At 35.9% G+C, this 25,735-nt stretch overlaps 1 protein-coding gene across 1 annotated transcript in view; it reads left to right on the forward strand.

The window, feature by feature from the left end:
- The first annotated feature begins 2,741 nt into the window (after nucleotides 1-2,741).
- Nucleotides 2,742-25,735, forward strand: part of LOC145686202 (uncharacterized) — a 59,480-nt gene continuing 36,486 nt past the window's right edge. The window contains exons 1-2 of the mRNA XM_081759248.1: nucleotides 2,742-3,435; nucleotides 21,789-22,021. Of these exons, the coding sequence (XP_081615374.1) occupies nucleotides 2,778-3,435; nucleotides 21,789-22,021 (891 nt within the window). The 5' untranslated portion in view covers nucleotides 2,742-2,777. The remainder of the gene's footprint in view (nucleotides 3,436-21,788; nucleotides 22,022-25,735) is intronic.

A 25,735-nucleotide genomic window follows, 5' to 3' on the forward strand; every position in this document is an offset into this window, starting at 1 on the left:
TCGGATTCCACATTAATCAGTAAGTCCACGTCTCATATAGCCTCGCTGCTGAAAGGGACGCTAAACTAAAATCAACTCAACTCAACTCAACTCAACTACTTACATTGTGTAGCTTTAAACAGTATTATTTATTGTTCAAAAGTACACGATGCATTAATGTTCATAGGTGCAAGAGGGCCATCATTACGAAAAAACGTTCTTCACTAGCTTAAATATTGAACAGAAGTTAAAACTAAAAATATTATGGTATTCACCAATGATTCTACCCCAAGTTTGGGCAAATAAATATCACAAGTTGCGGAAACCGAAGAGTACAAAACTCAAAAGGTAACTACAAAAAAATCTTCGTTTTGGGGGTGAAAAAATTAAAAGGAACATTACTCGGCACAACACTCAGTAAACAACATCCAACCGCGTTTGTAGTGCTTTTTTCATTTACCCTTTCAAACGAATTTTAATCAGTGCACCTAGATAGCTCTGAATTCGAGAAAAGCACAGGTGTTCAAAGGTACATTGTTTCAAAGGTACAACACCTTCCCTTTCGTATACTAGATTCGTTTGAAATTCTTCCAGGAGTCCATGTTGCATTGTATGGTCCACTGTACATTTTTTTCTGTGTCAAAAATATTTAAAGATGTATAAATATATTACAGTAACAATAAAATGTATTACCGCACGACTGTTGTCGTTGTGTAAAACTTCATCATGATGTAACATAGGGAAATGAGTTAAATTAAGTTTGTGAGTTTTAATATCAAAGTTGAAACATCGCAAGTTAAAGAAAATCATGTAATAACAAATCTCATATTTGAAAATAATTTCGTCTTAAACTAGCTGCAACTATATGTAATTCAAACTTGAACTTCTGTAGCACACAGTATGAGCATAGCCAAAAGAAAAAACAAATAAGAACAGTAAGGATTCGAACCTAGGACCATCCGCTTAGGAATCCTTTACACTAACCATTCACCTAACAGATTATGACGTAAGCACGACATTTCTTAACGTTATAGGTTTGCATCCAAGCGAGACTCTCGTGTGCACTTCCATTGCTTTTTTTTTTAAGACAAAACACTTGTTCTTTTCAGAAGTGTATGATGTTTACAACGATTTGTTTCATTTTCCTCTAGAGCTACACAAAAAGTGATTTATGTTTGAGTATTTGACACTATATCAGACGGTCCCATCAATATAACTCAATTAGTACAGTAGTAACAAATTTTCACTGCCTTGAAAAGTGTTCCTCAACAAGGGGAAGTTCATTATGCACCCTGGAACTAAGCTACAAGAGATCTATTCAACATAACCGGTGCACCCACCGAGACAACTTTTGGAATATTCTGTTAGTTTCTCAACGTAAAGAAAAAGTATATGAATGACTGCGTAGAGTTCTCGGTGGCTGAATGGATGGGCATGGTTCGATAGCTAAGACGTTCGTGGTTTGAAACCCGTTTCGGAAGCTTAAGATTTTTAAAATTTTTAATTCACCAATTCTTAGGATCTTTCTCTTCCTTCGCAATCATTTGATGCTCTAGAAAGAGTTCTTCACCTTAATTTGACACTGCCTGAGGTGATCCTCTCAGTTCGAAACTTTCCTTTTTCTATTTCACAAAATCACAAATTTTCGTCATAATATGGATGTTGTCCGATAATTTTTTCTCAGATTCTAAACTTGCGTATGTAAATCATCATTTTCTGTCTCCATATTTGAATCTCTCCGTCCACTATGAACGAACATGGCTTGGGATCAAACCTTCGACTCTTGAAACCAAATGTAAGCTCTTTAGCAATGTGCTATCGCAACTCTATAGGTTTGTTGCTTAAAGCAGTGTCATTCTAGATTTTGTTCGGAAGAGGGATTTTACGCCGACTTAAGAGTTTCACTTTTTATATCAGTGTTTCACTATACATTCGATCAAACAATAAGTGTTTATCACACCCTTCTGTCCTGTCCAAATGACGCCCCTGAAACATTTGTTTGCAATTACTGATAAGAAATTATATTAATCATTGAATAATACTCATTTCTGCCATTAGGTTTTTAGAGCTCTGCCCCGTCATTACATACGTAGAGAAGCATACAACTTGCTGCTGTGATTGACAATTTCCATAGATTTCACAAGGAACATCTTGATGTGATATGTAGTCTTTGAAGAATCGAGAAAAAGCAAACAAAGGTGTTTGAAAAGCTATGGGAACATTTTATGACATTTTTTTATTCAGGGCATTTCAGAACAAACGAATGAAAAAGACAGCCTTAGAGCTATAATGCTTGTAAACATGGTTCCTGTTTCTTCCGTCTGAATGGAAGTAAAGTACAGTATATCTTTTCTACGCGTCTGGACGTTACACAGACAGCTTTAGACAAGAAGAGGAGGAGGGAGAGTTGGATTGAAGACCAGGAGCAGTTAGTCGATCGACACATGTGTTTCTGAAGGCATAAGCACACGGTGCAAGAGTTTGATAGTAATTTAAACTTAAACTTTTTGTTACACTTTCATTGCTTCGATCGACCTCAAGACGTCTTCTTGTCACGTCCTCTCTTTTTCCTTATCTCAGCGTGAGCCTTGGTGTAAGTTATTTTTAATGAAAAACAAATGACTAGAGCTTTACCTCCTGCAAAAATGCTTAAGACGCCCATGTAAAAGCATGCTAATAAATAGGCAAATGAATAACGACAATGGGTGAAATGTGCCAAGTAAAATTTATAACTAAACCGTTTCAAGTACCAAAAAAAGAAAATGAAGCAATCACAGCAGTATTTAAGTTTCTGAATTATGGCGTTATTCATGATAATTCTATTAATCTTCTGCATTTCTGTCGTAAACTTGAGAGAGATCCAGAGTTATGATTTTGCAGTTGTGGGAACAACTTTATTTAGTGCAGAAGATTTAAAGACAACATGTTGGAAGTCAGAAGGACTTCTCCTTCTAGATGCAAGAATTGCCTTTCAAATGCTTATTCCGAAGCCTGTAAATATAACAACTTTCAGAATATCGACAGATTACTTGGGTAGTAACAATGCTCTTTTGATTAATTGTGATAGGAAACATTTCACTCAACCAATTATGGAATACATGAGAATTAGTAGAGGAGCCATTCGAAGAAGAACAACTGACCGCGTTAGAAAAATCATGGAGGTAGCACAAGCAGATGCTTTTGGCGGATTCATTAGGACATACTTTTTACCGGTAGTTAAACAGAAATACTACGTTGGTGTGCTCTGCTACGAAGATGCAAGAGAAGTTCTTACTGTATATAATGAATTTAAGCAGATGTTAAAACAATATTTGCACCTTTGTAGTGACGATAAATTATACAAACGTTGGGCAACTCCTATTTTTATGCCTCCATATCGGGGTGTAAGAGCGTACGATTTGAAGACTCCAAGCAGTGGAAACCCTTGTAATTCACTAGTACTTACTGAAAATTCAGGTAAATTTTCAGATTTTAGTTACACAGCTTAAGGGGGTAGACTACTAAATATTTTTCAAAAGCTAACAATTTTTCTTTTGTCGGTTTTTCGTAAGTGAAAAGAGATAATAACATGTAACTTACCACAATAATAGATACTGTTTTACTACACCCGAAAATACGAATCGGAAGAATTTTCAGTAGTGCCATCCATAGAAATTACAGTGTGACCAGAATTTGAATTACCCAAAAATATAGGTTAAGGCAGCGACTAGAAAAATGATCTCAACGGTAATCAATGACTTATCATGTTGTCTATGTTCCTTTTAACTACTTTTTAAATAATATTTGTATTTATTTTGTAATAACTTACATAATAACTTGTATAACTTTCGTAATAACTTACTTTCGTATTTTCGGGTGTAGAATAACATTATCTATTATTATATTAAGTTATATTTTATTATCTCTTTTCGCTTACGAAAAACGAGCAAAAGAAAAATTTTTAGCTTTTGAAAAATATTTAGTAGTCTGCCGCCGTAACACCTTGATTAATGCATAAGTAAGGATAGCAAATATTTGTTAAATAGGCATATACTAACTTTTATTATAAAATGACAAGAAATTTTCATACTTCATTTCAGAGATCTGAAGAGAAATATGGCCACTCTAAATAAGTTAATTCCTAATTGAGATTACTTATTTTGCTATTTAAACAAAATTTAGATTAAGAGAACAATTGTACAATAGGTAACGTGGCTTACCCTCAAAAGTAACACAAGTTGAACTGCATAGGAGATATTTCTTTAAGCTTATCTCTCTTTCAACTGTGTTTTTTTTTTTAAATCGGTTCCCAAAATAAGATTGTAATTATAAAATGTTAATTTTGCAGGTAAGGCAGAAACAAGAATATTTTTTGTACTAAGAGAAACTTCATTATGTTTTCTGGTTTTGGGAAATTATAACGTTAATTCAATATGTAGGCCTATAGTAGGTCTATTAATTTTTGTAGAGAAATCCTTTCTTAAGTACATCAAAATTACAATTATTACACGTTAAAAACTAACATAAATTTAAAACCTACTTTGATTTACGACAGCCTTGTTCTGGTGGTGTTTGATAATTAACCTCTGAAGAATGACACATTTAATTTTAAGGATATGTTATATATAACCTTTAAAGAGTTGTATCCGAAGCTCAGTAGTTGTTTCTCTATAACAAAAGCAAAAATTTAAGTATGTATGTGCTTAACCTCATGCTTGAAAAAGTCTGGAGATTTCACCCTGCCATGTTAGTGCACATAACTTCCTCTTATTTAGAAATGTACGTACATGATACTAAATTCCTTATCATTAGAGGTGTGCCCTTCCTGCTGATCTCGTAGCTAGCCTGCGCTCCTCTGGTGCACGGGGTCCCAGAGAAGCTTTGAAAAAAGTTATACGCATTATTACAGCGGTACAATTTTCTTTACTACAGATGGAGAACGAGAGGTCCCAATATCCTCCGAGAGTTTCAGAAACACATGCTTTTAATAAAATGTATACTAATCTCTACATATAAAAAGAAGTCCTGACTAACTGACTAAACGCCGAGGCCAACCTACTTAAATTAGAATCTTTAAATTTAGACAGTGCATAGGATTTGTAATATATCTTTAAGGAAATGAAATGAAATTATGAGTTTTATGTCCCACACTTATGCTGGCTTGGCTAAAGGAGACGGTGATGATGAGAAATGAAGAAAATTATGGAATGAAGAAAGTGGGAGGAAACGGGAAAACTCCGAGGAAACCCACGTATACAGTGTTTGTCTACCACAAAGTTCACTTGGCACGAGCTGGAATCGAACCAGGGACCCCATGCACCAGAGGTGAACGCTCTATCACTAAGCCACCACGGCCCCCATCTTTAAGGAAAGATTTTTGAAAATTCGAGAAGGAAGAGAGAAAATAGGGGTGACAATTAATATATTAAAGTGTCCATATTCTTTAATCTCTGAGGGTTAGAAAAATGAAATTTATTATACGAAATTCTGATACAAAATAAGAGACGTGTTTCAGCATTTTTTTTTTTTTTTTTTTTTTTTTTTTTTTTTTTTTTGATATTTGGCCTAGAAGGGAAGAAAAGGAGTGGCGATTAAAATTATTATAAGATTGCCTTATCTCCGAGTCTATTAACGTTAGAAACATAACAATTAGTATTTGGACTTTTTATTTAAAACAATTTAACACTTATTTAAGTGTTTTTGTTTTTGATATTTGTCCTAGAAGGGCAGAAGAATATACAATAGAAAGAAAGAGTTGGGATTGCTATTTTTGTAATAAGATGTCCATATCTCGAAATCTCTTAAGGCTAGAAATATGAAATATCATGTTTAGAGTTATCTAATACAAATAAAAGAGTGTTTCAGTGCTTTGAGATATTTAAGCAAGAATGGAGAAATAAGGGAAAATGAAATAAAAACTTTGAATTTAACGTCCCATGATTATGCCCTTGATGCTAAGAGAGACGATGATTAAAGGAAATGAATGATGATTAAAGAATTGGTGGAAAGAGAAAATGACAGGGAACGGGAGTACCCCGAGAAAACTCACGTGCACGATGTTGTCCATCACGAACTTATTTGTCCGGGATCGAACTAGGGACCTCACGAATCAGAGTTAAGCACTATACCACTGAGCCATCGTGCCTTCCATAGAGGTATAAGGGATATATGAGTGTTTTTCTAAGATGCTCATATGAAACGTTTGAATTTTGTGCAAGATTAGAGTTCAGACGCATTCTATTTGAAAGGTATTGAAGAAAAAATGCAAAATATTGCCAACAATAACAATGGGGGCATTTGCAAATATACTAATAAAAAAAACATGAAACTATTATTATGTCGGTACACAATTCTTCTCCCATCCTCTGGCAAAATCTGAAATAACACAACTTCGAATAAGTGGACGTAACACTGCAAACAAATCATGTAGGTGGTATCTTATGTTTCTAGTTTTAATGGGATCATACCGCATAAACAGAGCATTAAGTTACTCAATAAATTAACAATCAGTTCCGAATTAAAACTGAGAGAAGTACAGCTCATGCAAATAGACGTGAACAGTAAGCTGCGCGAGAAGGGAACGTAGGAGGAGCGAACAGTATAGTGGTGTGGGGCACGTTCGAAGGGAAAGACCAAGTAGCGAGAGCAATAAGATTGTTTCAAGAAAGAAGGCTGCAGTGGTACCAGCTCTGTTAAGGCAGAATTTGTCAAAAAAAATTGTGCTCTGAAATAACAAACGACAATCAAAGTATAAACGAAAAAAAAAAGACTTGAAATGTTTACTTGTATAGGAAGACGGAAGAGAAAATATGACTCAAGGAATTGATCCGTGAACACGTGTTTCATAAATACAAAGGTGCCATTTGTTCTGACAACTACGTCATATTTTTTGTCCAAGTTGATAAGCTGTGACAGGAACAGCACCGCGTGAGGCTATTTTGGCTATCTCCCTCTCCATCCACCCCGAGCATTCCATCATATAACAACTCTAAAACTTCCGTAACTAAAATTAATGCTTGGATACAGAAGAAAGAAAAAAGGCTGTTAGAAATGGTCTTCGGTGTTAGGCAGTAGGTCAAGAACAGATGCTATGTTGTGAATTTAAAAAGACGAAGTTAAAAATGTACTGTAGAAGAGTACTTTTGTCCTCTCCTATTTTATTCGCAGGAAGTAACCAAATAAAAAAGTAAGTTACAGCATACATTTCCCTTACGGCTCCCAGAATTTAAATTTATTTTATTACCTTTAGACAATTATGGCTCAGGAAGGGACAGAGCTTGGGAAGGTTGTGGGGCAGATCCTATTATGAAGATACAGTCTCGGCATTTGCCTAGCGGGACTGGGGAAAACCTTCATTCAGGATGGTCGGCAGCGGGATTGGAATCCACGCACCTCCCCATTGCCGCTCCGAAGTCTGCGACAATATCACTTGGACTACCGCGGCTAGGTAGGACTCCCAGAAGTATTGACACACTTCAATAGAGGGTGTCCAAAATGTGCCGACCTTCAAAGAAGTTAAGAAACTGCAGTAAGGTTGAGTTATGCAAGTGCTATTCAACCACACTGGCTTCAGCCAAAGTTGCCTCAATAACATAAATAAATTGATCTCAATTGAATAAAACCACACTTCAGCAAACTATCGTAGGCCTATGACAAAGATAAGGGTTAATATCAATTAAACTTACCTTGTTAAGAAAGTGCTGTTTCCTCCATACATTTTTCTCTTCTGACAACTCGCTGTGGTTTTATTGGATAACAAAAGAAATATAGGCCTAATTGTTTTGTATTCCAAAATATGAAAAGATAAATAACACACACACACAGTTACAAAAGTGAAACAATCACAAGGAAGAAAACTCGCATCACAGTTATAACAATTGTAAACACCACACTGGAACTATTCACTCACTATCGCTGTCTACGTCTATGGGATGAATACCCGACATTGTCACACCGGAAGTTTCCCCCCCATCACCTCCCTCATCACCACTGTCAGTCAAACTATTATCGCTGTCACTCATATCCGAATCAGTGTCTTCTCCAACATTAACGATTATTTCTTCCATCCCTTGATCCAACAAACCCTCTCTTCTAAAACATGTTTCCTCAATAGCCTTAACATGGTCACACTTTCGTTTCCACTCTTCCTTTGAAATTGACGCAAATTTCTCATCTGCCAGCTTCATCACATTATCTAATTTAAAAGTTGTGTTCTTGTCTGCAATCCAGTTTTTTGCATCTGCCCAGATCAATTCTATTGGGTTTAATTCTGGATGATAAGGCGGTAAACGGAGAACTGTGTGGCCATGTTCAGATAGAATAGTATCTATTTTGTAGGTGCGATGGACTGGTTTATTTGCTTTGATTATTGTGTACAACTGTGGTTTCAACATGTCTTCACTGAAAGGAATGCCTTTTTCAGTAAGCCAGGATACCATTGTCTTTCGAGTTGAATTGGAATTAGGAGGAGGATTGACTTGTTTATTATGGTATGGAGCGTTATCAATGACGACTACACTTCGAGGGGGTAAATTGGGAATTAATTTTTCTTTCAACCCCTTTCCATAATTTTGATAGTCCATATCATGATGGTAATCCCCAGTTTTCTGGCCAGATTTAAATCTTACATACGCGTTTGGCACAAAACCTTCTTCGCTACCGGCGTGAATGATTATTATTCTCTTTCCCTTCGAAATCGGGGAGAATAATCCATGTAATGATTCATCGCTCCAGCCATAAGGTGACGTATGTGACGCATGTACGTAAGTCTCATCCATGTATATAATAGGGCGAGAATCATTTCTGTATTTCCTTATGCTTCGCAAAAAGGAAATTCTTTGTGTCCGGATATTGCTTTGTTCAATTAAAACTCGTCTATTGTTTCTAGTTTTTTTTCATTTAAATCCAAGAGTAAGGAGTATCTTCCTAAGTGTGTTGAGGCTGCCATCGAAATTTATGGACTGGGTTAATTTAAAGTGGACTTTTTTAAGAGTTGGCCTTTGCTTTTCTGTTATATAAAAATCATTTACTGTTCGACGCACAACAGATTCATTGAAGTCATCTAGTTCCGCCTTCCTTGATCTTCTGGGCCTTTCTTTATGCGGTGTTGTGAATGACGCAGATGCACCCGACTCGATACTTGCCAATTCATTTTTTATCCGACGTACTGAACTTAGGGACACGCCAGTTGCTGTGGAAACTCTCTCTAAAACAGAACTTAATTTAATAGTTAGAGCTCCCCGCTCAGCTTCCGTTTTCATGAACTTATACACGTTCGCAACCACCTCCCGCGTTTGGCTGTGCAGTACTTTACCCTTGAGTTTACTTTGTACTGGTGCCATCACTGTATGGTTGGCAACACCAGGCAAAACCGATCTACACGTGACACCGCACGATACGCACCGTTCCAATGCTTATAACCGACTGACCAACACACCCCTTTTTTTCTTATCCCTCCGTGATAGACTCCTCCAATTCTACTGCGCATATTGTTTACACTGTTCACGTCTAAATGCATGAGCGTATTGACACAGGAAATCTACAGAGCCCCACAAGAAACAAGAACTAAAGTCAGTGCCGGATTTAGGTTTGATTGGGGTCTAAGCTATTGAAAGTAATGGGGCCTTTTATGTGTTCTTTCTTTTTCAGTCAAACAACGTCGCCGCTTTTTAGGTCTGAATGTATACTATATAGTAATTTATTGACCTAACAGTTATCTAAATACATACGTTTTCGTATAAAATATGTATTTAATTAACGTAAATATTAATCAATTTACAACATTTTATCATCTTCCATCATTTACAACATATTGCAAAATTCTTTAGAAACACAAATTACAGACTCATATTCTAGTCTCTGCAAGTTTGCTATAACATGAAATAATAAGAGATATCACGCTATTATGCAAACTACTAATAATTATACAGGACAAGTCAAATTGATCGACCCAAGTTCAGAAATTTATTCTGTGAAATCTGATAAACATACGTTATTGTGAGGGGATACGGACAAAATCTCGCGGCCGAAACCTAGCCAATTAAAATCTCACGGGCCAAAACTTCGCCACCCAAAACCTTGCGTGCCAAAATCTCGCCGGGCTAAAACACTGCGTGGACAAAACCTCGCCGCCCAAGATCTCGCTTGGCCAAAACCTAGCCGCCCAAAATCTCGTTGGCCAAAATCTCGCCTGGTCAAAATCTCGCTGTCCAAAAACCTCGCGGACCAAAATCTCGCTTGGCCAGCTTGGAATGAAAACTTTCCTTAAAATTTACCCAATGAGTTTCTTAATATGAAATTCCATATTACTACTACTATTTCTACTACTATTATTATTATTATTATTATTATTATTAATAATAATAATAATAATAATAAAAGAAGAAGAAGAAGAAGAAGATACAAAATATCGTGAGCGTGGGCTTTCTCGGGGTATTCCCGTTTCCTCCCACTTTCTTCATTCTATCATTTCTTTCATCCTGATCATCTATGTTTCCCTTAACCTACAAATGACCATAATCGAGGGACGTAAAAACTCAAATATTATTTCATACTTTCACAAATATTATTAGATTTTGTTAGAATTTTCTAAGGTCACCGTCAAAGTGAAATAAAAACCATCCCAGGCTCAAACCCCATATATGTTGAAAATTTGATCGAGACCAGTCGAGTGGTTCAAGAGTTATTAAGTCACAAACGCAGTCATTTTTATTTACTTCTATGTCTCCCCCTTCCCTCCCCAATCCCCTCAAAGTGAAATGATAAAAACCATCCCAAGTTCTAATCTGATCTGTGTGGCAAATTAGATCGAGATTGGTCTCGTTGTTTAAGAGTTATTAAGTTTTATTTATTTTTAAATATCTCCCTTTCCCCTTCGTTGTGACGTCAAAATGAAATTATAAAATACATTCTAGGCACGAATCTCATAAATGTTGAAAATTTCATCGAGATCGGTCGGGTGGCTCAAGAACTATGATGTCACAAACATAGTAATTTTCATTTTCATATACACAGATTTTCAAAGTACGCGTTAGAATTTTTCTTCTCATTATTTTAATGCAATTGTTTCATTACAAAATATATACATGTAGCAAAATATAGAGCATTCTACATGGAAGAAATCGTCGTGACGACGTTTTACACTGACATTTCTTCCCAGGCGAGATTACGTCCCTCAGTAGTTTAGATCAGGCGAGATTCTGTGCCCCGAGATCAGGAAGTTTTGGCTAGGCGAGATTTTGGGTATGACGAGATTTTGGGATGCGAGGTTTTGGCAAGGCGACGTTTTGGACCAGCGAGATTTTTGCCCGCGAGGTTTTGTCCTGGCGAGATTTTGGCCCGCGAAATTTTGGTCGGCGAGGTTTTGGCCAGGCGAAATTTTGGTCCGCGATGATGTCGCCACGAAGTTCTGGCCGCGAGGGTTTTCACCCAAACCTATTGAAAGATATGCGCTTCGAAAGGGTAATTTACACGTCTATGAATTTGTCCAGCCCACTTAACGATTTTTTTCTTATCTACATCGTTAGGTTATCGTTAATTTTGCTTAAATTATCGTTAGTTTCGTAAAAAAAAAAATATTCAAAAAATAATCGGGCAGGCCAACTTCACGGTTCCCCATCCACAAACGAATTTCAAAATTTTTCACATCACAACGTTAGTTTATCATTAGTTTACATTAGTTTTGCTAAAACTATAGTTAGTTTCGCAAAAATAACGATTTTATTCTAGAAATAAAGTTTCCACCAACTGTGAATTAGCCTGCCCATATTGAATTCTCATAAATTTCCAACTCATATCCCGGGCTAATTCGTAGTTAGCGGGAAACTACTTCTAGAAAAAAATCGTTATTTTTGCGAAACTAACGATAGTTTTAGCAAAACAAACATAAACTAACGATAAACTAACGATATGATGAAAAAAAAGCTTTGAAATTCATTTGCGGGTGGGGAACCGTGAAGTTGGCCTGCCCATTTATTTCTCGAATAAAATCGTTATTTTTGCATGATTAACGATAGTTTTAGTAAAAGTAACGTAAACTAACGATGTGAGATGGAAATTTATAGTAATTCTTTATAGGCGGGCTAACTTTACATTTGGCGGGAACCTTTATTTCTCGAATGAAATCGTTATTTTTCCATAACACCGTTAATTTTAGCAAAACTAATGTAAACTAATGTGATTTTTTTTTATGCCTCCACTTCCCCCTGCCTTGGCCGATTACTTTCGGACTTATTTATGGCAGACGCAACTGCCTCTTGCCTTTATTCTCTCTCTTATACTTGATGTTTCTTTATTATCTCCCTGTCTTTTCGGCTGTCAAACCTCAGCAGATTGAGGTGAGGCACATTTCTTTTCAGCATGGCACCTAATATTTAAAACCATGCCCTTATATTTCTCTCTCTTTTTTGTTTGTTTGTTTTATTTTGCTTTATTTAACCTTTTACATGCAGAAAATAACCTGAAAGAAGAAAGAAAATAATTGATTAATACATAATATAAATGATTGGGAAGAGCGCATTAACCACCCTGAAAAGTAAAAATTTAAAAAGAAAAAGATAAACAAAACACAGTGTAAAAAACATCTTCTCATTTGGTGTTAACTGTCTTGTAGTTTCTTCTTTCTTCTATGATTCTCTAAGCTTTTATCACACTGTTTCTCATATGTGTTTATTACACTAACACGCACAACACTGACACACACACAATGTTAATAGGGGTTATAGAAATAAAAACGACATAAATAAATAAATAAATAAAAAGAGACGTAAGTTTGTACTATAGTTCTGGATGTTTGCCAGAACTTTAAGATTGTTTCTATTAGAATTTGATTTGTTTTTTATTTAATTGTATCTTTTCAAAGTGCTATTTGTTCAATTACCTTCTTCGTTGGGTTCGTTCATTCCATAGGTTTCTCACTATATGCTCTGTTATTTTTTGAAAGTTATCGAATTTTGTTTTATCCTGCCGTAAGCTAGTCCAATCTTCATCACTAAGTTCATCTCTGAGATTCCTTATTTCTTCACTAGTTACGTAATTTTCACAATTCCATATTACGTGTTCAGGTGTTTGGATTTCTCCACATGAACACATTTCGTCATTTTCAATATTTAATCTTTTCAAATGTGTTTTGAAGGGTCCATGTCCCGACAGCGCTTCCATAGTTTCCTTCTTTATTTCACCAATTTCTTTCCTTACTTTGATAGTTGGTATGTATTCTTTGAGCTTTTCTCCTTTTGTTGTGGTGTACCATTCCTCCTGCCATTTTCTTTCTATCAACATATTTAGTTCATCTTCGTTGTTCGGATTTGTACCTAGAATCTCTATTATTTTTATAGTTTCATTATTTGTCTTCCATCGTTTTACAGCTTCTCTTAGTATTTGGTAGTGGATTGGTTCTTCTAGTGCAAGCACCTGTAAGGATTCTATCGGTAGTGTTTTCATTATTCCTATTGTTCTAATTATAACTCCTCTCTGAACTCTGTTTATTTGTTCCCTTATTTTTTATTTGCAAATATTCTGTGAGCCCAGATGCTGGCACAGTATTTTAGTGTTGGCATTATTACAGCATTGTTGTACGTTTGTAGGGTCTGTTTGGGTATCTTATAGTCTTTTCTTGCAATTGTAAGTATTTTATGTGCAACTTTCTTTCCTTTGTCAGTTACGTTTTCGACATGTTTAGCATAGTTCAGTTTATCGTCAATCCATACTCCCAAATACTTGAATTCTTTCACTCGTTCAATTTTTTGGTTGTTAATCCTTAATATTGGATCTCTTTGTATAGATTGCCCGAATATCGTATATTTAGTTTTATTTCCTGATAGTTTCAGTTTATTTATTTCGCACCATTTTTGAAGCGTGTGTAAGACTTGGTTCCCTTTCCTCTCAATTTCGTCTCTTGATCGTGCTGATACGACTATTGCAATATCGTCTGCATAGCCGACTACTCCTTCCGTGTCTTCCGTAATTTCCAGTGTTTTTAGGCATGGTTCGATAACGATGTCCCACATCGTTGGACCACATATGGATCCCTGTGGACATTCCTTTGTTGTATATGTGGTAATGTTATTATTTGGTGCCTTGTAAGTGACCTGTCTTTCGTTGCAGTATTCTAACATTAGTTGGTATAGTGATTTAGGTACTTTCATTTTTTTAAATTGTTTGAAAAGTGATGGCCACCACAAATTGTCAAAAGCTCCACTGATATCAACATAGATTACTACCTGGTACTTGTCTATTTTTCCATTTTCTATTAATTCTAAAAGCCTCCTTATAGCTGTCTCCGTACTTTTCTTCTTCCTAAAGCCATGCTGTAGCTTATCTTTTTCTATGTTTCGATATTTGCTAAGTCTGTTAGTGATTACTCTTTCGAATATTTTTCCTATTATATTTAAGAGACAGATCGGTCTATACGCCTTAGGATCATCATTTCTTTTATCTTCGCTCTTTTTTATTATTACTAAGTTTGAGTGTTTCCATATTTTAGGAATTCTTTTCGTTTTGAGGCATAAATTGTAGAGTCTTGATAGATATGGTGACCATGTATCTGCATTTTCCAGGAAAATTTCTGATTTTATCATGTCTGGACCTGCTGCTTTCTTCTTTTTTAACATTTTTATGTAATTACTTATTTCTTGATTGGTTGTTTCTTCCATAATTTCGTCGTTTATTGGTAAAATTTTCATTTCTTCCCTCATTTGTTTGTGCACCTCGTCATCGTCTTCTTTTTCGTCCTTGGGTAAAAGTTTTTCCATTAAAAATTTTATGGTGCTTTCCCATCCTTCAGTAAAACTTCCGTCATCTTTTCTTAAGGTTGAGAGAGTTGTTGGCTTCTTTATTTTCTGACTAATTATTTTATATGGTTCACCCCAAATGTCTAGGTTAGTATTTTCTTTAAGGTAGTTTTTCCAACTATTTACTTTAATTTCTTTTATTTTGTTTTCATATATTTCTTTTTGTTCCCTGTATTTTCTTAGTCGTATTTGTTTCAATTCTATTTCCCACGTCTCTTGGTATAATTTCCTAGCTCTTCTCGTTTTTAGTTTTAAGTCTTTTAGTTCATTATTCCAAAAGGAGTTGTTTTTATTTGATTTTCCGTTTAATGTTCGTATTTTAGTTGAACTTTTAATTGCTTTAATTATTTCAGTTTCCAATGTTTCAGCTATTTCATCAACATCGCTATCGTCTTCAATTTGTGGCAATTTAATTGTCTCCCAAAATTTAGTCCAATTTATTCGTTTTGTGTTATATATTACAGTTTTATCGTTTTCATTTAGATTGTTAGAATTTGTTTTGCTGCTTATTTCGAATAGTATTGCGTTATGATCACTTAGGGTAGCCGCGTCTTGTACCCTCCAATTTGTTATTCTGTCGCTGAGTTGCAATGTTGTTAGTGTTATGTCTATGTTTGATTCACCCCCTTGTCTACTCCTGTACGTGGGCGGATGACCTTCCTCATTTATTACTACAAGATCATTTTCTGCTATCATTTCTTCTACTTTCTGCCCTCTTTCGTCTGTATATCTACTCTGCCAAATTGGAGATTTAGCATTCGCGTCGGCGCATATAAGTATGTCTTTGTGTTTGTAAGTGTCACAGAATTTTGTCATGGTATTTAAAAAAGGTTCTATATCTCGACAATACTGACAGTAACAGTTTAATATCATAATATCTCCATTTTGTGATTTAAGTTCTATACAATTTGTCCATGGGTCACTAAACTGAGTTAGATTTAGAATTTTGTAGTTTTGGTTTCTGTTTACTATCACTGCCATAGGTTTCTCTCCAATGTGGTTTGAGTTTGGCTTCCCTCCTCGTGTGTTTTGTTTTTCACCTGTGTTGTTTATAGGTTTCTCTCCTGCGTACACTATTTCTGTTTTTCCCATTACCGTTAGTTTTTTGTTTTTAGTATAGGGTTCTTGTATTAAAATTATGTCTATATCTTCCTTCTCAGCGAGTTCTTTTATCTCGTCCATTACTGTAATTGACCCACCTGCGTTTATCTGCATAATTTTTATTCTTTCATCCTTCCTCGGTTCATCCATGCTTGTGGTCAGGGGTTATATATTTTAACGTGGGTGTGTGGCCACTCCGCTCTGTGGTCAAATACAATACGTCCATACAGTTTGGCAAATTCCCTATACACTTTCTCTGGGTTTATAAGGTGCACTATGCATGTATTTCTATCTTCTAAATCAATGAAACCTTCCTCTATTGTTAAAACCTTTTCTATGCTACTTATTGGTGTTGATTCTTCCAACCAAATTTCGAATTTTGTTTTGGAGATCAGATTTCTTCTAGCTTCAGATCTTTCTTTATCCCTTAGTTTATTCGACTGGCTTTCTTTTTCTTCTTTGTTTCTTTTTCCATATTCTTTTCCTGTTGATTATTGAAAAATCTTTCGGGACACTTATCCATTAAAATTCTATCCTAGAAATGGTCCGCTCGTAAAACATTTTATATGTAGCGCAGTTCTTCTCATTTTTTGCATCACACTTCTTTTTCCTTCTGCTACATGGTACGCATACCTTGCTCTTATTTTTATCTTCACAGGTAGCACGTTCGTGGCCTTTATTCCCGCAATGAGAGCATATCTTTCCTTTTTCCTTGCAGTGTTTGCTTACGTGTGAATAATCTAGGCATAAAGTACATTTTGGTATTGTGATGAAGTCCTTAACTCCATGAACTTCATACATAAGGCACACTCTACCTTCAGATATTAGTTTCCTTCTTATTGTGGCCGATGTCTCAATTACTAGATGGCATTTGTCTTTATTCTTCGGGCCGGTTCTAAATCTTGGTTTTATATCTTGCTTGGCTTGTTCTATTTCCTGTTCTTCGAAGTTTTGCTCAATTAATGTTTCAACTATCTCTTCGTTCTCGAAATCTGCTGGAACATCGTATATTATTAGCAAAGGTTTTCTCTTGTTTGGCTTTTCTACTTTCACATTTTCATGTAATTTCCGGTTGTTCATTATTTTTTCCATATCTGGGATTGATGCTGTTTCAACAATCAGAATGTTTTTCGTTTCCTTCAAAGATGTGATTTTAATTTTGTCTTTTGATGGATTCACTGATTTAACAAAATTTTCTCTGACTTGTTTAATGTTCTCATTATTTTTAGCCTTGAGAAACAATGTTGGTTTTTGCTTGTTTCTAGTATTTTCTATTATTTGTGTACGTTTTGTTATTTGTTTCTGTACAGTTTGATCTTTACTTGCGATAGTTGAGTACAGGGATTTCTCTTCCGTTTTTGTTTCTTTTTGTTGTTTTGCTTTGTCTAATTCTGCTCTTAATTGTTTATTTTCTTCCTTCAGTTTCTTAACTTCTACTTTCAATTGACTGTTTACTTCTTCAGCTCTAGCCTGTTTGATAAGCCATCCTAACAGATGCTTGTTTATGCTGCGAGTTATAGCTGAACTAGCTTTACTCCTTTTTACGACTTGCTCTACAAAGCTTAATGCCACCTCGTATTCTTTTATTAAATCTTCCTCCATCTTTTTATTTTGTTCATCGTCATCTCTACCATCTTCGTCATCGTTTTCGAAAATTGAACTGTTATTTCGGTCTTCTTCTATGTTTATAGCTGACCCTGCTGGGATACCTTGCTTCTTTTTCTTGTTATCCTTTGAATCCGGCGACTCTCTCAACCTTTTGTCACTTTGTGAAAATGTTTTCCCACTCTCTTCCCTTGTTTTCTCTTCTAAATTTACTCTGATCACATTTTGTGATCTCAAACTTGTAGTTTGCCTTTGTTCCTCATCCAATTTGTCAAGCATGTCTGTGTAATTACTACCTGAGTATCTTGGTTTTCGTTCCATTGCTCGATCCATCTTAGAGAACCTGGGGAGGGGGAATATTACCCCAGGAACGACCAAAATTATGTTTATGTAATGATTTCGATATTTCTCTATTTGTTCTATAGTTTAAAAAATTTCCCTTTGGGAGTGTGCACACAATTATTTTATATTTGTTGCCCACTCGTCACAGCGTTAAAAGTTTATTAAATCCATTGCTCGATCCATCTTAGAGAACCTGGGGAGGGGGAATATCACCCCAGGAACGACCAAAATTATGTTTATGTAATGATTTCGATATTTCTCTATTTGTTCTATAGTTTAAAAAATTTCCCTTTGGGAGTGTGCACACAATTATTTTATATTTGTTGCCCACTCGTCACAGCGTTAAAAGTTTATTAAATTTCACTGCCTCTTCAGAAGCTTGTGTGGTTTCGTTAAGACTATGTAGAGAAATGTATGTATTCACCATGTGTTTCAGCTCGTGGTGTTTCTTTCTTCTGTCAGTAAGCACTATAAGCACGTGTTTTAGTACTGTTACTAGAAAAAAAAACACTACTGTACTATTTTAGTATGCACTCTACTCACTATCACGCAACTCTTCTTTTTTCACTCAAACGTATTTACTAAGAGAAGCACGTGTTTCTACTATTTGTTTACTACGGCTACAATGAGGTGTAATTTCTAGTACGCACTTTTACAACCGCGGGAAAAGGACTTTAGCCTTCCACACGGACACTCGCACTTTCACAGTTCGTTCGCACTTTAACTTCCCCGTAAAGTTGCAACGTTGCGGTATTTACTTTTTTTGTCCTCAGGATTCCACGTCTTCGTATTAGCACTCAAAATTGCACTATAATTCTGTAAAAACCACTAGATATTTTAGTTAAAATCTCCGTTATTTTTTAAAATTTCCAAATTCTGTTTTCACACAGTTGTTTCAAAGAATTTAACGCACACGCAGGTAAGCGGTATATCTCCTGCTCAACCTGCAAACCATTTTCCCGAATAGTTTCCGCGGAGCGACGCGACACACGTCTCTCACGCACTTCCGATACTACTGATACTAACGATGTGATGTGAAAAAATTTTGAAATTCATTTGTGGGTGGGGAACCGTGAAGTTGGCTGGCCATTTATTTTTTGAATAAAAATTTTATTTTTTCGAAACTAACGATAATTTAAGCAAAACTAATGTAAACTAACGATAAACTAACGATGTAGATAAGAAAAATAAGAATTCGTTAAGTGGCGGGACAACTTCACAGACGTGTAATTTACAAAGTTTAGTTTCCACTTTCTACCGCTAGGAGTCAGCAGCAAGCAGTTAAGGAAAATGGCTTTGGATGGAAGGCAGAGATTTTTTTGTATGCTTCATTATCATGTAAACAAATCTGTGATTAGTGTATACACTCCATGACTTCACTCTATGTGATTCCTTCATGTGAGGGTTTTAAAGGATCATGTTTACGTACCACAACTTCCAACAACATTGAATGACCTATGTGCCCGCATCACAACAGCCATTGCTAATATTGACCGCAACATGCTGGAAAAGATTTGGCAGGAAATGGACTGTCGGCTTGATGTGTGCAATGTTACGCGAGGTGCTCACATAGAATATTTGAATATGTTCCAAGAAAATTTAGACAGTTTACTTTTCTTAGCACATGTTTCATAATAACATATGTTTGTTAGATTTCACACAATACGTTTCTGAAATCGGGACCACTATTTTGACTTTCCCTATATATAACCAACACATAATACAGTTGTAATTAATAGAATGTATTTATATGTCAATATCATTATAGTAGTCCACACTATTCATTGGGTCAACAGACTTTCAGAGACGCAAATAAATGCCGGATCTATAATAGGGCCTAGTTGCAAAGCGAAAACAGATTGATAAGTCACAGTAACGTTATCTCAAGCAAAATAATATTGTTTAGCCCACTGCGTTTCCACTTTTCGATTATTTTTGTCTATTTTGAAGATATTCCATAAAAACTGCCAAATTAGCTGTAGTTTAATTTCGTCCCAATTAAGCCTCTTGCAGAGTCCCTGCTTCCTTCTGGGCCAACTATGATCAAAGCTCCACTCCATAGTCCATGCATAGAGGTCGCAACATTTCTAATTTCAAGTTGTTTCTCTTCAGGTTTTTTGGTAAAGTTTCAAACGTTTCCAGAGATCCAATGTAGATAAATAAAGTCTGAAAGTCGCCCAGGATTAGTAAGTACTGCCTGAAGCTCAACTCCAATTTCAACCCATCATGTGAGTATTTCCAAGACAACTTACTGGAGTAACTCAGGTCAAAATAGAATGCAACCCCAGGAGATTACACGATTACACGACGCAAATTCGCTAAGGATCATCACAATATCGTTGATAAACGTCACTGTAAGACTTAAGTGATTATAAGACCTACAAATATTACACGTAGCTTCTTTTTACTGCGACGTGAAAAGGTTTAGGTACTTTACTTTCCTGTGTAGTAACTAGTGCCGATCGGCCTAACACATTCAGATTGCTGCATATTAACCAATGGCGGCTTTAGCACAAACATTTCTATTAATGATAGATAATTATTTAACAAATAGCATCAGCCCCTACTGTAAAATTTCCTATTGTCATTAATCAATTAAATGTGTATATGTAGACCCCGATCCATAAGCGAGGGTGCGGGCCTACCCTAAAGTAAAATCCTAAAGCCACTGCTGATATTAACTTACACAAGATAAATTCACTTGTGCAGTTCTTAACACACCAATATATAATAAAATACAGTGCGCTGTTAATTATATAAAACAAGCGAACGACTCAGGTGCCTGAAACGAATGATTCATGTTCTTCTTTCCTTTAGTGAACCATTATTGAGGTGATTTTGAGTTTAACATCCCTTTCAGCAGCGAAGCTATATGAGACGTGGACCTACTGATTAACGTGGAATCCGAACCACATGAGCTCCCTGAACCATTATTGACACTCTATAGATCACTACGGAAATGATGGCAAAGATAGTCATTCTGAATATTAGGAAATACTTTTTGAGAGTACTTCTAATACGTACAGCGAAATATCTATGATTTCGCAATATAAAAAGTATCACTTTTTAAGGCTGTAATTTCTTGATATTTCACTATTATTTCGCGAGCTTGTCGTTTCATATTTTCTTCTTAATGGATCCACTGTTGCCAGCCCCGATTTCTTGTATTCCAAAGAGCACGAGAAAGGGTAGCACTAGAGTTCTATCAGCATACAAGTTCAAGGTACCGTAACAATTATAATGTGAAGTTTTATTAAAGTAGCTAAATGTAATGGCTGGAAAACAGGGTGCCCATTACAAATGGAGTTCTGAAACAGTAGTTCCATTACAAGTTGAGTTGGGAAATAGGGGCCATTATGAGTGGGGCTAGGAAGCGAGGTCCCATTATAAGATGAGCTGGAAAACAGGGCCTCCATTACAAGCGGAACTCTGTAACAGTGTCCCCATTACAAGCGGGGTTGGGAAACAGGCACCTCATTACAAGCAGTGCCGGGAAACGAGGACCTATTATAAGCAAGGCTGGATAACAGGGGCCATATTGCAACCAAGGTTGGGAAACAGGGCACCATTATAAGCGGGGCCCCTTACTTACTTCATAAGAGCCTGGTACATATCAATACAAAATACCGTTGTTGTATGTGCGTTTTATCTTAATTGCTTTCTCTTATTATTTGGAAATTAAGTTACAGACAGCGAGCTTTAAAATTTTTTGGGGCCCCCAAGCGAGCGAGACCTTAAGCTATAGTTTGTTTAGCTTATACGTAAATCCGACACTGGCTAAAGTTAATAGAATATGTAAGATACCGTTCTCATCTGTAAACTTCTGGTCTCCAGTTCCAGTGAAAGTTGAGTTCTTATTAATTTACGGAGCATATCGAAGAAACATAAAAGTTAGTGAATCAATTAAGAACGTAATGGATTATTGATGACGTATTTTATATCTTATTTACTAGTAATTGTTCTTGTAATATAACTTTCTGTGTTCATTACAAGGGAATAACAACGAGATTATTATTCCAATGCCATTTTTCGACTCACCTAAGGATCCAGATTCAATAGCAGTCCCAGTGAAACCTTACGAACTTCACAGTCTCCATTCCCCTCGAGCAGCAGAGGCCTTGGAGAAATACTATATGCAGAGCATGAGATGCCTATTTTCACGATCTGCCACGGAACAGGAAGTTCTCGACTTTAACCACAATTATCATACTTTCATCAGGACTTACGTAAGTACTTAACTTAAATATAAATAGAAACCTACAATTTTCACAAACATGGCAACACTAAAAGAAAAATACATTTATTTCAAATAATTGTTTATATTGGGATAATATAACGTTTAAATATTCAATTTTAACTAAATTTGAGTAAGGAATTTAAGTTAATAAAAAAATTTTGTTCACAAATTAAATTCTACTATGAAATATACCCTGAAAATTGAAGATATGCGCAGTACATGCATAGTGAACGTATTTCGTCAGGTACGGAGTAAAAACTTTTAGCTACGAATACCAGTTCATGTAATGATTTACAGGTAACATGATGCTGACCTGAGTATCGACAGTACACGAATTGCACCTCGTCCTGAAAGGAACTGATGTGCTTCGAATCCAACATAAGCTGTAGGTACACGTCCCTAATCTCTTAACTCAGCAAACGGTTTGTACTTTAAGGTGAATAAGTCAAGAATGTACTAATTTCAGCTCAATCTATTTATTTTGAACAAAATTCAAATAAACTCCAGAAAGAAGCCACAACCACTCGATCAACTATGAAGCAAAGTCTTGAATAGTATCCTTTTATAGAGATAAAGTAAGTCAATCAATTGCAGACCCCGTCCCTTGCACGAAATGACACATAACCGCAATTTAATTTGCTCCGGGGAAGCGAAGTATCCCCCCCCGGAAAAAAACCTGAAAAAATACTGCTCCTAACTTTTTCATTAGTCTCCAAATACAAGCAGTATCGTAGTGTAAATAACATATTTGATAAAAATATGTTTGTGTTTTAAGTAACGGATTGGTGAAAGAAGTTGGGATTAGCATCCAGTGAAGGAAGCATGCCCTAACAACACAATCACATAGCAGGCATGTGCCTATCATGTTCCCTCAGGTACATGGGAATGTGTCTAGTATGTGCCTTATGTACCTCTGAGAGAGAAATCACACGGATGGCAAGCGATAGTCACAGTCTATGTCCGCCCCTAGACACATGCCTGACATGTACCTGGGGAACGTGCCTAGTATTTTCTAGGTATGTTTCCCATGCCGTAAGCGTCAATGAACCACAAACTTACTCCCCCAAAATATGTTAAATTGCCTATATGCGTAATGTGTTTACTTTATGGTGAGTCTCAAAAACACTTTAAACAAGTAAAAAAAAATACGCCCCAGGGTGGGCGCGAACCACCAACCTTTGGATAATTAGCCGCGTGCTCCACCGACTTAGCCACAGAGACGATGAAGACAATGTCGCTTGTAGAGGGATAAATGGTTGAGGTCTTTTGAATTTGGCTAATCAGAGTGCTCCTTTAACCGCGTATATTCGACGATAACCGTTTGGGATCAGATAAAATCTACTCCCCATGCAATTTTATAACAAAATGACGAGTGTCTATTTACTTTATTTCATGGTTTCTCCATATTCACTTTCGAATGATCGGTGACAGTCGCCATCTAATAAAGTTGATGCGTTTGTTGCTTCTAGTACACAATCGCTTAGAAAAAGAAGCAACAAATGCATCAAATGTGGGAAATGAAGTTAGAACACCTAAATGTATCATGCTTAGCACATCTTGTGCTGTTACAGTATCTGAAACAGTATGTACCTAAAGGACATACCTAGAACATGACAGATATATGTCCCAAGTGACGACATAAAAACAAATGACTGTTAGAATGCGAAACTGAGCCAGGTATATAAATGCTATATTTGTGGTACATAGTTGCAAATATCAATTAGGTATAACAAGTACCTAAAACTAGGTAGCTGAACAGTAGCGTAACTAGAATTTTTTCTCAGGGGGGGCAATGAAGGGCCCAAGAAAATTTTGAGGGGGCCATCTCCAATGAATGATTTTTTTCATATATATATATATATAATACTAATTTTACTCTTTTACGGTGAAAATGTATGAATGTGTTACTTCAAACAACTTGAATACATTAATACAATTGATTTCAATATAAGTAAGTAGTAATTTAATCGCTGCATTTGAAATGTGTGTGGCTGGTTGATTTAAGTGGAAGCAGAGAAATACACTTTTACAGGTCAAGAAAATAACTTAGAGAGTCATGCCTCTACTTAAAAGGGGATCTTTCTATTCTTATGGGCAGCAGCAAACTTATCAACAACTTCTTCAAGATGTAACGATTCAGCATTTTTTCCAATATAAAGTAATCCTAAGTTTTTCAACCTATCATCAGTCATTGAATTGCCTATATGTCTTTAATCTTTTCAAAGATGAGAATGACCTTTCACAAGTAGCACTAGAAACTGATAAAGTCACAGAGATGATATCTATTTTGTAGGTTTCAAGGAATGTGTTTTTGTAGACGCAAAGATCAACGAAATTCACCAAGGAATCAATTTCCTTTTTCTCTCGTCTTCATACAACTTAATTGTGTTTGGGACGATTTTGAGTTTACATTTAAATATTTCCAGATCACTTTCATAATACTGGGCCATATGCTCCACAATGTTGTAATTTAGAAAGTTTTCACCTTTTGGATGTAGAGTGGTGATTGATCTAATGATTTTGCTACATGATCCAAAGCGTTTTTCCGTCTCAGTGATTGCTTTATCAATAGTAGGCAGAAAAATATCTCTTAGTATATTATCTTCAGAAAATTCGTTGTCTGCCTCCAATGAAGGAAGAGATTCATCCAAAATGAATTTGTGATATTTCGATGGCGAATGTCTAGTTCATTTCCACTTGGAAGCCCTATATTCTATCTTTCCGGCTCTGGAATTTCAGGACCATTTTCTTTGCATATCCACAAATATTCTTGATAAATTTGTTCGAATGTTGTTCGTTGAGAGTCATATTCTCCAGACCACATTTTCGACATGTTTCTGTGCGACACATTCCAGACCAAGAATCATACCTTCCGACATGTCTGCATCTACTTAAACTAAGGCGAAGCTCAAAGTTACAACATGGCAGCAGTCCTATTAAATTTTACCCGAAAACGTTCCATCTCGTATAGATGGCATTTATTTCCCGGATGGAATGATGAAAATAAATAAATATGAGAAGTTCCAGATTTGGTTTAATACCGCATAATAATATAAATAGTTGTTTGGTAGATAAACTGTATTATTATTATTAATAATAAAGTAAAATGTGATGTACGAGGACAAAAGTGCTTATGAGACAAACGTCGCACAGAAACAGAAACTGAACTCTATCAGGACAGTGATTTGCCGTTCCACCCCACTTTATATTATAAGCCTTGCTCTTGAAGCTTAAGTTTCACTTTAGAGTAAACTGTCAATAATTATCATGTATTCTTAATGTTTCAGAAAAATATCAAAATTTCACGCTCTAAAAAATGGTAGCCTAATCAGTGACGAAACTAGACATTTCGTGCCCAGGGCAAATTTTGCGATTAGTACCCCTTTCACCTATGTACTGCCATGCGCAAAAAAAATTGCGCGTATACTGTAACTCAAGATTTTTCGCATTTATTCCATTTTCCTTACGTTTATGGGTAAAATTCAGTTATTAGTATGTGGAGATAATAGAAAGCAATCCATCTAAGGAGATATTTCCAAAAAATATAATAAAATAATAAAAATATAAGCAAAAAACAAAATTATGCTCGGTTTTGTGTATACTGGCAACGATGATTTCTAGGGAGTTTTTCAGTAGCAGATCACAATTGCGGAGGGAATTCAGTAGGGGAGTCGAGGAATTGGATCAAGGAACAGGATAGTGG

Source organism: Thermobia domestica, chromosome 5, assembly GCF_964235325.1.
Source record: "Thermobia domestica chromosome 5, izTheDome1.hap1.1, whole genome shotgun sequence".
Taxonomy (NCBI): Eukaryota; Metazoa; Arthropoda; class Insecta; order Zygentoma; family Lepismatidae; genus Thermobia; species Thermobia domestica.